Source organism: Theropithecus gelada, chromosome 8 (assembly GCF_003255815.1).
Source record: "Theropithecus gelada isolate Dixy chromosome 8, Tgel_1.0, whole genome shotgun sequence".
NCBI classification, from domain to species: Eukaryota; Metazoa; Chordata; class Mammalia; order Primates; family Cercopithecidae; genus Theropithecus; species Theropithecus gelada.
The window spans coordinates 96,478,472-96,494,003 of NC_037676.1; the positions used below are offsets into that span (position 1 = coordinate 96,478,472).

Consider the following 15,532-nt stretch of genomic DNA (forward strand, 5'->3'; position numbering starts at 1 on the left):
GAGGTCAAATCGTTTGAGGCACAGTATCATATTGACAGCGGTGGCGGCCCTTCTGGAGCAGCTTGCAGGGAGGCCAGCTGTAGTTGGGGAGGCACAGCCAGGGCTGCACAGATGGGAGTCCCCCCCCCACCGAGTTGGCTGGGTGGGAACCCTGCGCTCCTGGGCACAGCTGCTGTGGTTCCTGCACGTTCCTGGGGGCCCCAAAAGCCCTCTGCCTCCACAGGCTTGAAAGTGCCTGCTCCTACTCCTTGGCCTCTCCCCACTCCCAAGGCCTGCCCCAGGGTGGAGCCAAGTTGTGGCCAAGCCTGGGCACTGTTGCAACCCAGCCGGGTGTCACACCCGCCCCCTGCTGCCTCGGCCCCCTCCGGACTTGGGGCACCAACAAGCGCCAGAGGGAGTCTGCTGAATGGGGAGGGTGCTGAGGGTGGCTTGGCACAGGCCAGCAGGCGCCTCTCAGTACAGACAGCCTAGGCGTGTGGACATGTTAAAGGCAGAGGAGTTCCTAGGCAAGGTAGGTCAGTTCCTCAGTGAAACCCCCACCTTCAGGTAGGGGACAGCCTGAAGCCTTGGGGGCGGGCTGTCAGTTCCAGGTGAAGTCCGCTGCCTGGAGTGAGAGCTTCCTTGATGACGGTTCGGTAAATCGGATGGTGCTTTTTCCAGGCCCGCCCATGGCTACCCATGGACCAATCAGCATTGGTCCTCCATTCTGCATACATGAAAACCCCCACACTCAGTCAGACTCACACCCTCACCGGGAAGACCTGCCAGCAGAAAGTAGCTACGCACTTCAGGTCTCCTGAGAGCTGTTCTGTCCCTCAGTGAAGCTTCTCTCTTGCGTTGCTCAGCCTCTAGTTGTCTGCATACCTCATTCTTCCTGGATGCAGGACAAGAACTCGGGACCCACCAGATGACAGGACTGAAAAAGCTATAACACAAACAGGGCTGAAACACGCCCCCTGTTTGCCACTTTGTGTGTGAGGACGAGGAGAGAAGAGCTGTGGCCCTTCTGGGAGGCCAGACTTCGGGGCGGAGCCAGGGCTGTGGCACACTGTAACACCCTCTTTGGGGCTCTGCAGTTCCTGGCATCTCCGAGCTTTCAGGCACCATCTCATTCCCCCTGTCCAGACGCTGATATCCACAGCAGAAGCCACTTGTGGTACATCTGGTCCAGTTGCAGCCTTGCATAGAGCCGGTGTCTGTGCCGGTATGCCTGGCTGTGCACAGTGGTCAGACCCCATGCTCGCTCACTTACACACCCCTCGCCTCTCTCTGCCTGGCTCGTTCTTGGCAGGTGTGGGATCTGGGCCCATAGCACAAGCCAAGTGCAGCCTGCTAGGCCGAGTGAGTTGGAATAAGCCCAAAGGTGCAAGCAAAACCCAAGCAGAGGTGCTGCCAGCCACAGAGGTTTCCAGCTGGTGAAGTGACACCCTAAGGATCCTGTGACTTATACAAGAAAGCAATACTGAGGTCATAAAAACAGTTTGGCTATTTTGTCTTTTTGCTTTTAAAAAATATAATAGATGATCACAAAGATTATTTATGAAAAACCCAACCCCATGGCCTGCTTCAACAGCCATTCTATGAGCAACCTTCCACAGTTGAGTTCTTCCTGGTTAAAATTTCTGAGAGGTCCTGTAATGTTGAGTGCTCCCAAGGCTCAAATCAGGAGGCAGACAACAGTTCCATGCCTAGAAATGCTTTCAAATCACCAAGCTTCTCTTATTTAAAATTTAAAAATTCCTGATATACCTACCTGAAACAGTGCAATCCATGATCATGTGAGGGGTGAATTTATTTTTTCATAGACTCCTTCTCTTGGGCTAATTCTCCATGGGAGGCAATTTTTAAATGAACTTTTAAATTTTGCTTTAAGATCTGGGATACACATGCAGAATGTGCAGGTTCGTTACATAGGTATACATGTGCCATGGTGGTTGACTGCACCCATCAACCCCGTTATCTAGGTTTTAAACCCCACATGCATTAGGTATTGGTCCTAATGCTCTCCCTCCCTTTGCCTCCCACCCCAACAGGCCCTGGTGTGTGATGTTCGCCCCGCTTGTCCATGTGTTCTCATTGTTCAACTCCCACTTATGAGTAAGAACATGCAATGTTTGGTTTCCTGTTCCTGTGCTAGTCTGCTGAGAATGATGGCTTCCAGCTTCATCCATGTCCTTGCAAAGGACATGAACTCATTCTTTTTTATGGCTGCATAGTGTTCCATGGTGTATATGTGCCACATTTTCTTTATCCAGTCTATCATTGATGGGCATTTGGGTTGGTTCCAAGTCTTTGCTATTGTAAATAGTGCTGCAGTAAACATACGTGTGCATGTGTCTTTGTAGTAGAATGATTTATAATCCTTTGGGTATATACCCAGTAATGGGATTGCTGGGTCAAATGGTATTTCTGGTTCTAGATCCTTGAGGAATTGCCACACTGTCTTCCATAATGGTTGAACTAATTTACACTCCCACCAACAGTGTAAAATGTTCCTATTTCTCCACATCCTCTCCAGCATCTGTTGTTTCCTGACTTTTTAATGATTGCCATTCTAACTGCCATTAGATGGTATCTCATTGTGGTTTTGATTTGCATTTCTCTAATGACCAGTAATGATGAGCTCTTTTTCATATGTTTGTTTGGCCACATAAATGTCTTCTTTTGTGAAGTGTCTGTTCATATCATTTGCCCACTTTTTGATGGAGTTGTTTTTTTCTTGTAAACTTGTTTAAGTTCCTTGTAGATTCTGGATATTAGGCCTTTGTCAGATGGGTAGCTTGCAAAAATTTTCTCACATTCTGTAGGTTGCCTGCTTACTCTGATAGTTCTTGTTGTTGTTGTTTGTTTGTTTGTGTTTTTTTTCCTGTGCAGAAGCTCTTTAGTTTAATTAGATCCCATTTGTCAATTTTGGCTTTTGTTGCAATTGCTTTTGGTGTTTTAGTTATGAAGTCTTTGCCCATGCCTATGTCCTGAATTGTATTGCTTAAGTTTTCTCAGAGATTTTATGGTTTTAGGTTACACATTTAAGGCTTTAATCCACCTTGAGTTAATTTTCATATAAAGTGTAAGGAAGGGATCCAGTTTCTGTTTTCTGCATTTGACTAGCCAGTTTTCCCAGCACCATTTATTAAATAGGGAATCGTTTCCCCATGGCTTGTTTTTGTCAGGTTTGTGAACAATCAGATGGTTGTAGATGTGAGGTGTTATTTCTGAGGCCTCTGTTCTGTTCCATTAGTATATATCTCTATTTGGGTGCCAGTACCATGTTGCTTTGGTTACTGTATCCTTGTAGTATAGTTTGAAGTCAGGTAGCATGATGCCTCCAGCTTTGTTCTTTTTGCTTAGGATTGTCTTGGGTACACGGGCTCTTTTTTGGTTCCATATGAAATTTAAAGTAGTTTTTTCTGATTCTGTGAAGAAAGTTAATGGTAGCTTGATGGGAATATCATTGAATCTGTAAGTTACTTTGGTCAGTATGGCCATTTTCACGATATTGTTTCTTCCTATCCATGAGCATGGAATAGTTTTCCATTTATTTGTGTCCTCTTATTTCCTCGAGCAGTGGTTTGTAGTTCTCCTTGAAGAGGTCCTTCATGTCCCTTGTAAGTTGTATTCCTAGGTATTTTATTCTTTGCAGCAGTTGTGAATAGGAGTTTACTCATGTTTTGGCTCTCTGCTTGTCTATTATTGGTGTAGAGGAATGCTTGTGATTTTTGCCCACTGATTTTGTATCCTGAGACTTTGCTGAAGTTGTTTATTGGCTTAAGGAGTTTTCAAGCTGACACAGTGGGGTTTCTAAATATACAATCATATCATCTGTTAACAGGAATAATTTGACTTCCTCTCTTCCTATTTGAATACCCTTTCTTTCTCTTGCCTGATTGCCCTGGCCAAAACTTCCAATACTATGTTGAAATGGAGTGGTCAGAGAGGGCAGCCTTGTCTTGTGCCAGTTTTCAAAGAGAATGCTTCCAGTTTTTGCCCATTCAGTATGCTACTGGCTATGGGTTTATCATAAATAGCTCTTATTATTTTGAGATGTTCCACCAATCCCTAGTTTATTGAGAGTTTTTAGCAGGAAGGGATACTGAACTTTATTGAAGGCCTTTTCTGCATCTATTGAGATAATCATGTGGTTTTTGTCATGGGTTCTGTTTATGTGATGGATTATGTTTATTGATTTATGTTTGTTGAGCCAGACTTACATTCCATGGATGAAGCCAAATTGATCGTGATAGATAAGCTTTTTTATGTGCTTCTGCATTTTGCCAGTATTTTATTGAGAATTTTTGCATCAATGTTCATCAGGCTATTGGTCTGAAATTTTATTTTGTTGTCTCTGCCAGGTTTTGGTATCAGGATGATGCTGGCCTCATAAAATGAGTTAGGGAAGAGTCCTTCCTTTTCTCTTGTTTGGAATAGTTTCAGAAGGAATGGTACCAGCTCCTCTTTGTACCTCTGGTAGAATTCGGCTGTGAAACCGTCTGATCCTGGACTTTTTTTGGTTGGTAGGCTATTAATTACTGCCTCAATTTCAGAGCCTGTTATTGGTCTATTCAGGGATTCAACTTCTTCCTGCTTTAGTCATGGGAGGGTGTATGTGTCCAGGAATTTATCTATCTATTCTAGATTTTCTAGTTTATTTGTGAAGAGATGTTTATAGTATTCTCTGATGGTAGTTTGTATTTCTGTGGGATCAGTGGTGATATACCCTTTCTCATTTTTTGTTGTGTCTATTTGATTCTTCTTCTTTATTAGTCTGGCTAGTGGTCTATCTATTTTGTTAATCTGTTCAAAAAAAAAAAAAACAGCTCCTGGATTCACTGATTTTTTTGAAGGGTTTTTCATGTCTCTGTCTCCTTCAGTTCTGCTCTGATCCTATTTATTTCTTGCTTTCTGCTAGCTTTTGAATGTGTTTGCTCTTGCTTGTCTAGTTCTTTTAATTGTGATGTTAGGGTGTCAGTTTTAGATCTTCCCTGCTTTCTCATGTGGGCATTTAGTGCTGTAAAGTTCCCTCTACACACTGCTTTAAATGTGTCCCAGAGATTCTGGTATGTTTTGTCTTTGTTCTCATTGGTTTCAAAGAACATCTTTATTTCTGTCTTCATTTCGTTATTTACCCAGTAGTCATTCAGGAGCAGCTTGTTCAGTTTCCATGTAGTTGTGCAGTTTTGAGTGAGTTTCTTAATCCTGACTTCTAATTTGATCGCACTGTGGTCAGACAGACTTTGTTATGATTTCCATTCTTTTGCATTTGCTGAGGAGTGCTTTACTCCCAATTTTGCGGTCAATTTTAGAATAAGTGCTATGTGGTGCTGAGAAGAATGTATATTCTGTTGATTTGGGGTGGAGAGTTATCTGTAGTTGTGTATTAGGTCTGCTTGTTCCAGAGCTGAGTTCAAGTCTTGAATATCCTTGTTAATTTTCTGTCTCATTGATCTAATGTTAACAGTGGGGTGTTAAAGTCTCCCACTGTCTCTTTGTAGGTCTCTAAGAACTTATTTTATGAATCTGGTGCTCCCATATTGGGTGTACGTATATTTAGGATAGTTAGCTCTTGTCGTTGCATTGATCCCTTTGCCATTATGTAATGCCCTTCTTTGTCTTTTTTGATCTTTGTTAAAGTCTGTTTTATCAGAGACTAGGATTGTAACCCCTGTTTTTTTTTTTTTTCTTTCCATTTGGTAAATTTTCCTCTATCCTTTTTTTTTTCTTTTGAGCCTATTTGTGTCTTTGCATGTGAGATGGGTCTCCTGAATACAGCACACTGATGGGTCTTGACTCTATCCAATTTGCCATGCTGTGTCTTTTAATGGAGCATTTAACCCATTTACATTTATGCTTAATATTATTATATGTGAATTTGATCCTGTCACCATGATGCTAGCTGGTTATTTTGCACATTAGTTGATGCAGTTTCTTCATAGTGTCATTGGTCTTTATATTTTGGTGTGCTTTTGCAGTGGCTGGTGTCAGTTTTTCCTTCCCATATTTAGTGCTTCTTTCAGGAGCTCTTGTAAGACAAGCCTGGTGTTGACAAAATCGCTCAGCATTTGCTTGTCTGGAAGGGATTTTATTTCTCCTTCACTTATGAAGTTTAGTTTGGCTGGATATGAAATTCTGCAATGAAAATTATTTAAGAATGTTGAATATTGGCCCCACTTTCTTCTAGCTTGTAGGTTTCTGCAGAGAGATCCACTGTTAGTCTGATGCGCTTCCCTTTGTAGGTAACCTGAACTTTCTCGCTGGCTGCCTTAAACATTTTTTCCTTCATTACAACCTTAGAGAATCTGATGATTATGTGTCTTGAGATTGCTCTTGAGTAGTATCTTAGTAGTGTTCCTGAATTTGAATGTTGTCTTTAGGATAGGTCTTGCTAGGTTGGGGAAGTTCTCCGTGATATCCTGAAGTGTGTTTTCCAACTTGGTTCCATTCTCCCTGTCACTTTCAGGTACACCAATCAATCGTAGGTTTAGGGTTTAGTCTTTTCACATTATCCCATATATCTTGGAGGCTTTGTTCCTTTTCATTCATTTTTGTGTAATCTTGTCTCTTCTTGCCTTATTTCAGTAAGTTGATCTTCAATCTCTGATACCCTTTATACCACTTGATTGATTTGGCTATTGATACTTGTGTATGCATGAAGTTTTCGTGTTGGGTTTTTCAACTGCATCAGGACGTTTATGTTCTTCTCTAAACTGGTTATTCTAGTTAGCAGTTTCTGTAACCTTGTATTAAGGTTCTTAGCTTCCCTGCGCTGGGTTAGAACATGCTCCTTTAGGTCACAGGACATTGTTATTACCCACCTTCTGAAGCTGACGTCTTTCAATTTGTCAAACTCATTCTCCATCCAATTTTGTTCCCTTGCTGAAGAGGAGTTGTGATCATTTGGAGGAGAAGAGGCATTCTGGTTTTTGGAATTTTCAACATCTTTGCACTGGTTTTTTGTCATCTTCATAGATCTATCTACCTTTGGTCTTTGAGGCTGATGACCTTTGGATGGGGTTTTTGTGTGGGGTTCCTTTTTGTTGATGTTATTGCTTTCTATTTGTTAGTTTTTCTTCTAACAGTCAGGCCTGTCTTCTGGACTTTGCTGGAGGTCCACTCCAGACCCTGTTTGCCTGGGTACCACCAGCATAGGCTGCAGAACAGCAGAGATTGCTGCAGCTCCTTTCTCTGGAAGGTTTGTCCCAGAGGGGCACTAGCCTGATGCCAGCCAGAGCTCTCCTGTATGAGGTGTCTCCCAGGCTGGAGGCATGCGGGGTCAGGGACCCACTTGAGGAGGCAGTCTGTCCCTTAGCAGAGCTCGAGTGCTGTGCTGGGAGAATCTTCCTTATCAGGATTAGCTGCGCTCTTCAGAGCCAGCAGACAGGAATGTTTAAGTCTGCTGAAGCTGCGCCCACAGCTGCCCCTTCCCCCAGGTGCTCTGTCCAGGGAGATGGGAGTTTTATCTATAAGCCCCTGATTGGGGCTGCTGGGGAGGCAATTTTTATACACAAAAAGTAACAATTGTTATTCTGTCCTTCCCCTCCACAAATAAAAAGGAAACAGGAAGCAGCAGATCAACAAATAAAACTGACCACAACCAATGTTTATTCTTGATTTGTCACCACTCTTTTCATGGCTTGTTTTCTTCCACATGTTAAATATATAAAAACCAAAACTTTATTAACATACAAATAAAGAAAACATGCGCAGCATGTATGCATGGCAGGTAGTGAGGAAACCCGGCCAGCTGACTGGTTCCTGCACCAAGGTTTGCAGAGTAGGTTGTGTTTGAACATCTTCTGTGGGTCTGTGTCATTTCCAAGTTGAAGAATTTCAACCAAAGAGCAACATGTCACATTGGTTAAAGACAGTTAATGACACAGAAGCGTTTCTGTTCATACTAAGGGAAAAGGCTGTTCTTTTATTTATTTCTTTTTCCTGAGTCTTCACTTTTTTCTTCTCTGACAAATGTTTGAAATTCAGTGAAATACCAAAGGAGACAAGGATGAAGGGGACACAGGATGGAATTAGAAAAAAACACAAATGGAATCCAGGAAGTTCTATGGGAGACAACTGATATATCTCCTTGATAAAGAAAAATTGTACAGAATATTTAATGAGTCTGTCTTGCCCCAAAAGGGAAAAACACAAGTAGCTATTTGCAGAGAGGAAAAAATGTCATGGGAAAATGAAAAATATCTCTAATGTCTATGTAGCACATAAAATATCTAAGTAGGCGAGTACAGTGGTTCACACCTGTATTGGGAGACCAAGGCAGGCAGATCACTTGAAGTCAGGAGTTCAAGACCAGCCTGGCCAAGATGGTGAAACCCCATCTCTACTAAAAATACAAAAATTAGCTGGGAGTGGTGGAAGGTGCCTCTAATCCCAGCTAGTCAGGAAGCTGAGGCAGGAGAATCACTTGAACCCAGGAGGCAGAGGTTGCAGTGAGCCAGGATCGCACCACTGTACTCCAGTCTGGGTGACAGAGCAAGACTCCATCTCAAAAAGGAAATATTTAGTAAATATTAAAGGACAAGAGGGAATATCTGTTTAAAAAAGCATAATGCATATGTTAGATGAAAAGTAATAGGATGAGATGGTCGTTATTGAAATAGCACTTGCTATATAAATTCAAACATTCCTTTTCAAATTCAGCTTCTCAGAGGTTTGACTTCAGATGCTTGAGCACTTTCAACATTATCTTTGCCTTTATCTGTCTTCATGCGGATAAACACAACTGCTAAAATTATACCTAAAAGAAAAAACCCAGGGTCAAATAAATGGGATCTTTTAAAATGTACTGTCACATTCAGTTATAAAGTAGTATCATGGTAGGAAAAAAATGACTCAACTTCATTTTTGTATGTGGTTCAACAAAGTTTCACTGTCCTAGTGAATAAAGGACTCTAGTCATTGGCCTTTGTAGAGAAATGAGCTTATCATTTATCCTGTTGTATGTATCAAGTTCCAAATCATAGCTGACTTGGCACTTGCTGGATCTTGCCCTAAGAACATAGGACCTAATGTCCCACACTATGGAGTGTATAAACACCTGACAAAGTTCCTGAACTTTATATATACTTAATATTGATTATTCTTCCCTTTTACTAGAGAAAACAATACAATTAGCACAACCAGACAGCTGTTCTCTGACCTGCTCACCTCCCTGAAGCTGATTTTCATCGTGTCCATACCAACTATCGCATTTCTTTGGGCACCTTCCTCTTGGATCCGGCCTCTGTTGTTGTGGGACCCTGGGTAGACTACTCAAGCTTCTTGGTTTCTCTTACCTGATACACCAAAATTACACTGTGCAGCTCAGCACTGATTGTGTACTGTCAAACAGAGTCCACTATGAAGAAGGGAGTTGTTTTAAGGAAATTAACCTGCTAGTAAGTTTATAGGAGGAATCATGGCAGAAAAGACTGGATGCTCAGAAACTTATAATTGCAACCCTATCTTGAAAAGAATAAGGGAATGGAACTGTAAAATCCTATTCTATTTCTGGATATTTCCAAACTCAAGCAGTCTTTAACTTGTGGTAAGATTATGGAATTAAGTTGATATGTTAAGAAAATTGCTATCTGATGTGTAAATTCAAAAACCCTTTCAAGGTGGGAGGGCAAATAGAATAAGAAAAGGCACAGAGGCAGACGGGACCTTATGTAAGTGAGTGGGACCTCAAAAAGCCAGTGCAATTACCATGAAAAGTGTGCAGCAGATGGTGGTTCTCAGGGAGGAATGATGATCACCATGCACACATTAGGATGGGCAGTGGCCATGATGTGAAGGACCTCCCATGCCATAGGGAGTCTGGACTGAAGGGTATAAAGAAGTGAGACTCCCTTTAGATGCATGAATCAGAGTCCAGTGTGACACAATCATGGGAGAAAAGACCAGATGCTGAGAGAACAATCAATAATACTTAGAATAATCCTAGTCCTTCTTTTAAAAGAAAAAGGATATGAAACCATAAACCCCTTCACTCAGGTACCCATGAAATAATGAAGTATCTATTTCTAATGCTTAACTTGTGGTGGGGACAACAGTTGAAAGAGGGCAATTACTATATATAGGTTGAGTATCCCTAACTTGAAAATCTCTAATCTGAAACTTTTGGGGGACCAACTTGATGCCACAAGCAGAAAATTCTACACCTGACCTCATGTGACAGGTTGCAAGCAAAACTTGGTTTCATACACAGTATTATGTAAAATATTGTATGAAATACCTTCAGACTATGTGTATAAAATGTTTATGAATCATGTGAATTTTGTGTTGAGACTTGGGTCCCATCCCCAAGATATCTCATCATGTATTTGCAAATGTTCAAAAATCTGGAAAAAATCCAAAATCTGAAACACTTATGCTCTCAAGCATTTTGGGTAAGGAAACACTTGGAATAGGCGCTGAGTTGTTTGCAAAAAAGAAAAAAACAGCTAGATCAAGGGATTCTACTGTCTAGCCAAGCCAGGGGCTATGGCAGAGGCTGTGGTCATGATGCAATGGGTTATTCTGGGTAATAAAGAATCAGGTTTCTATGCATAGGGAAGTTCTGCACTATACATTTCAGGTATCTCAGCATCATCACTAGAAGGCTAACTTCAGCCTGTAACAATAATGGCAGGTGAGACCATAAACTCTGGTGTAGGATCTGTGTATGTCACTGTTTCCCCTACATCAACACAGTGCTTGACACATGGTACCACTACTGCATTTTTTCCCTCTTTATCACAAAAGCTTTGTAACTAGGCATAATATATAACAATTGATGACCATAAATCCCCTTATATTTCTAAATTAATAAGGCAATAGAGACAGAGGGTGGTACTAAAGCTGTAACTCCAAGAAAGTCTGATGTAATTTGCTGGTGATCTACCTTCTCGGCTATTGCCTGGGTTGCCATTTGAGCAGCCACCAGACCAATCCAGGAAGACAGGCCCTGAGATAAGCTCACATTTCTGAGGCCCAGGATATGACTCTTTGAATTAAGAAATTACACTCACCAATGACCAGAAGAGTGGTCAGCAGTATACCAACTGCCATGCCCACAGTGGGTATCCCAGGCTGGTGACCTGCTGGCCGGAAACAACCATCTTCCCCACAACTGCAGAATGTAACTGAAAAACAGGACAGTATTTGGTAGGATAAATTCTCAAGTGAATAGTTGCAGAATCCCATATCAAAGACAAGAATCTCTTCAAATGGCCCATGGTGACAGATACTAGCCTGAGTTGCCTATAGCAGAATATCTACCTGTTAAAGAAACAGTGCTTTCCAAGGGTGGCCGACCCCCATCATTGATGCGGATCAAGACAACATATTCCTTCTCCTCAAAGTCTGTGTGCCTGGTAGACAGTTGGGCATGAGTACCTGCCAGGACAGGAAAAAAACACAAAAACAAAAACATGTGAAAATACAACTTCAGACCCTGGATTAGCGAGAATAAAGCTCATTTTGTATCACATACTAAGGTTGACTGGAACATGGCTGGATATGAGTTAAACTGCCTAAAGTATCATCCACATCATTCCACATGTATCTTCCCATAAGGTAAGAAAGAGTTAAAGCATCCTTTAAGTTCTTAATTCATGATTTCTCTGTAGAAATTTATACTAAATATAGTCAATTATCATTTGTAGCACTTATGTTCTATAGTTGCCCCAAACACTGAATTAATGAATGCTGAACCATTGCTCCTAGAGGAAAGACAGAGTTAGTTTCCTGTGAGCTTCTAGTCACATTTTCCCTAACTGATCAATATATAACCTTGGTTTTTTGTGTGTTTCTGTTTAAAGATATCTTATTTAACATATATTGTTCATTCTAACATTTAACTCACATCTAACAGCACTAAAACTTCCTGAACAAAGCTTATCAAACACACGTTTAGGTTGGTGGAAAATAATTACAGTGTTGGACATTACTTTTAATCTGTGACCCAAACCACAATTTTTCTCTGTAAGGCACACATCACAGCCTTCCTGTGCTTAGGAACTCTAGATAGCACTTCAGCACTATAGTTCAGGGCCATTTTTTTTTAAATCATGGGTCATCTTTTAGGTTTGACCCTGTGTGTGTGTGTGTGTGTGTTTTTAAATACTTTAAGTTCTAGGGTACATGTGCACAGTGTGCAGGTTTGATACATAGGTATACACGTGTCATGTTGATTTATTGTACTCATCAACTCGTCATTTACATTAGATAGTTCTCCTAATGCTGTCCCTCCCCCAGCTCCCCACCCCCGGACAGGCTCCAGTGTATGATGTTCCCCACCCTTTGACCAAGTGTTCTCATTGTTCAATTCCCACCTATGAGTGAGAACATGCAGTGTTTGGTTTTCAGTCCTTGTGATAGTTTGCTGAGAATGATGGTTTCCAGCTTCATCCATATCCCTGCAAAGGATATGATCATCATTTTTTATGGCTGCATAGTATTCCATGGTGTATATATGCCATATTTTCTTTATCCAGCCTATCATTGATGGGCATTTGGGTTGGTTCCAAGTCTTTGCTATTGTGAATAGTGCTGCAATAAACATACGTGTGCATGTGTCTTTATAGTAGCATGGTTTATAATACTTTGGGTATATACCTAGTAATGGGATTGCTGAGTCAAATGGTATTTCTGGTTCTAGATCCTTGAGGAATCTGTCTTCCACAATGCTTGAACTAATTTACACTCCCACCAACAGTGTAAAAGCATTCCTATTTCTCCACATCCTCTCCTGCATCTGTTATTTCCTGACTTTTTAATGATTGCCATTCTAACTGGCATGAGATGGTATCTCATTGTGGTTTTGATTTGCATTTCTCTGATGACCAGTGATGATCATGTTCATGTGTCTGCTGGCTGCATAAACTTCTTTTGAGAAGTGTCTGTTCATATCCTTCACCCACTTTTTGATGGGGTTATTTTTTTCTTGTAAATTTGTTTGAGTTCTTTGTAGATTGTGGATATTAGCCCTTTGTCAGAACGGTAGACTGCAAAAATGTTTTTCCATTCTGTATGTTGCCTGTTCACTCTGATGGTAGTTTCCTTTGCTGTGCAGAAGCTCTTTACTTACATCCCATTTGTCAATTTTGGCTTTTGTTGCAATTGCTTTTGGTGTTTTAATCATGAAGTCCTTGCCCATGCCTATGTTCTGAATGGTATTGCCTAGGTTTTTTTCTAGGGATTTTATGGTTTTAAGTCTAACATTTAAGTCTTTAATCCATCTTGAATTAATTTTCGTATAAGGAGTAAGGATCCAGTTTCAGAACCTATCCAGAAATTACACATATTACATAAATTGTGGGAAAAGACATGAATGAAACAGTTATTATATTCTATATGTTCAAGAAGCTACAAGACTAAGAAGTGTAGATAGATACAGAACATTTTAAAAACACGAGTTAATTTATAGAAGAAAACTACAAAGTTTGATATAAAAATAGACTAGGTTGGATTAATGGCTATAATATAGCCATTGAATGTAGCAGAAAAGACAGTAAACTTGAAGATATAGAAATAAAGCTATCCAAAAAGAAACAGAAAAAAAAGTAAGCTTTGAGACAACTTCAGGTGGCCTAATACATGTGTAATCAAATTCCTGAAAGCCAAGAAAGATACAGTGCAGAGAAAAACATTTTTGATAAGACAATGGCTAATATTTTTTCCATGTTTGATGAAAACTCCAAATCCTCAGATCCAAGATGATCATCAAACTTCAGGAACAAGAAAAATGAATAAAACACCACCAAGGCAATATAAGCATCAAATTACTTAAAACTAAGAAGAGAATATCTTAAAAACACCCAGAGAAAAAAGAATACAAACATTCAATGGAACAAGGAAGAACCACAGTGGGCAGGGCACCCCTGGTGGCTCACGCCTATAATCCCAGCACTTTGGGAGGCCTGGGCAGGCGATTACTTGAGGCCAGGAGTTTGAGACCAGTCTGGCCAACATGGAAAAACCCTGTCTCTGTGAACCTGTAATCCCAGCTACTAGGGAGACTGAGTCACGAGAATCACTTGAACTTGGGAGGCTGAGATTGTGCCACTGCACTCCAGCCTGGGCGACAGAGTAAGGCTGTCTCCAAAAAAAAAAAAAAAAAAAAAGTGGTGAAATACCTTTGAAGTACTACAAGAAAAAAATGTCTAAATTTAAAATTATTCTAATCATGTTTTCTGGTTATGATGTAATTAAATTAGAAGTTAGAAAGGTATAGGAAATATTCCCAGAATATTTGGAAACTAAATAACACACTTCTAAATAACACATGATCACAAAAGAAATCTAAAGGGAAAACACAATGTATCAAATTTTGTGGGCCAGGCATGGTGGTTCACTCCTGTAATCCCAGCATTTTGGGAGACTGAGGTGGGAGGCTCACTTGAACCCAGGAGTTTGAGACAAGCCTGAGCAACATACTGTGACCCCCATCTCTACAAAAAATTTAAAAATAAAAAATTAGCCAAGTGTGGTGGCTCATACTTGTAGTCCCAGCTACACAGGAAGCTGAAGCAGGAAAGCTCGTCTGAGCCCAGGAGTTCAAGGCTGCAGCAAGCCATGATCACACCACTGCACTGCAGCCCGGGTGACAGAGGCCCTGTCTTTTTAACAAAAAGATCTCAAAGTAATGGCATCGGCTTCCACCTTAATAAAAACAACAAGAACAAAAACACAATGTAAGAAGAATAAAGGAAACAATAAAGATCTGGCCAGTGAAATATAAAACAAAAGCAGAAAAAAATGAAACCAAAAGCTGGTTCTTTGAAAATATCAATAAAATAAACTTCCAGCCAGATTATCAGGAAAAAAGATAATTTGCCAATATCAGAATGAGCGATATCACTATGTATTCTACAGATATTAATATCATGAACTATATCAATAAATTAGATTAATGAAATAGATGAATTATTTGAAAGGTACAAGCTAACAAGCTCAACCAAAAAGAAATATATAAATTGAATTTTTCTATATCTATAAAATAAAATTGAATTTGTAGTTAAAACTTCTTAAAAATACACCAGGCCCAGATAGCTTTACTGGCAAATTCTTTCAAGCTTTAAGAAGAAATACCACTTTTATGCAAACTTGACCAGATAATTGAAGATAAACAGGTGGAATGCTTCCTCATTCTACAAGGCAAAATATATAGACAGACCAACATCCCTCATGAATATAGATGCAAAAATTAAGTTTTAGCAAATCCAACAATATATAAACATGGTAATATTTCATCACTAAGTAGGTGTTATCCCAGGAAGGTGATTTTAGATTCAAAAGTTGATGTAATTCATCAATTAATAGGCCCAAAAAATCAAATCAGCCACATAGTCAATACATGGAGCAAAAGCACTTGAACAATTTAATATCCATTTCCAATTTAGAAAAAAAAAAAAAACCACCTTCAAATAGGAATAAAAGTCAAAGTCCTCAACCTAATAAAGATCACCTACAGAAATAAACCCCACAGCTAACGTCTACTTAATGGTGAAAGGCTAAATGCTTTCTTCCTAAGATCATGAACAAGCCAAGTATTTCTGCT

General features: G+C 40.3%; 1 protein-coding gene across 2 annotated transcripts in view; it reads right to left on the reverse strand.

The window, feature by feature from the left end:
* Positions 1 to 7,579: 7,579 nt before the first annotated feature.
* CDH17 (cadherin 17) overlaps positions 7,580 to 15,532 on the reverse strand; it is an 87,386-nt gene continuing 79,433 nt past the window's right edge. For both annotated transcript variants that reach the window (XM_025393968.1, XM_025393967.1), the window contains exons 16-18: positions 11,251 to 11,367; positions 11,001 to 11,114; positions 7,580 to 8,746 (exon numbers count right to left, since the gene is read on the reverse strand). In XM_025393968.1, coding sequence (XP_025249753.1) covers positions 8,646 to 8,746; positions 11,001 to 11,114; positions 11,251 to 11,367 — 332 coding nt within the window. In that variant the 3' untranslated portion in view covers positions 7,580 to 8,645. The remainder of the gene's footprint in view (positions 8,747 to 11,000; positions 11,115 to 11,250; positions 11,368 to 15,532) is intronic.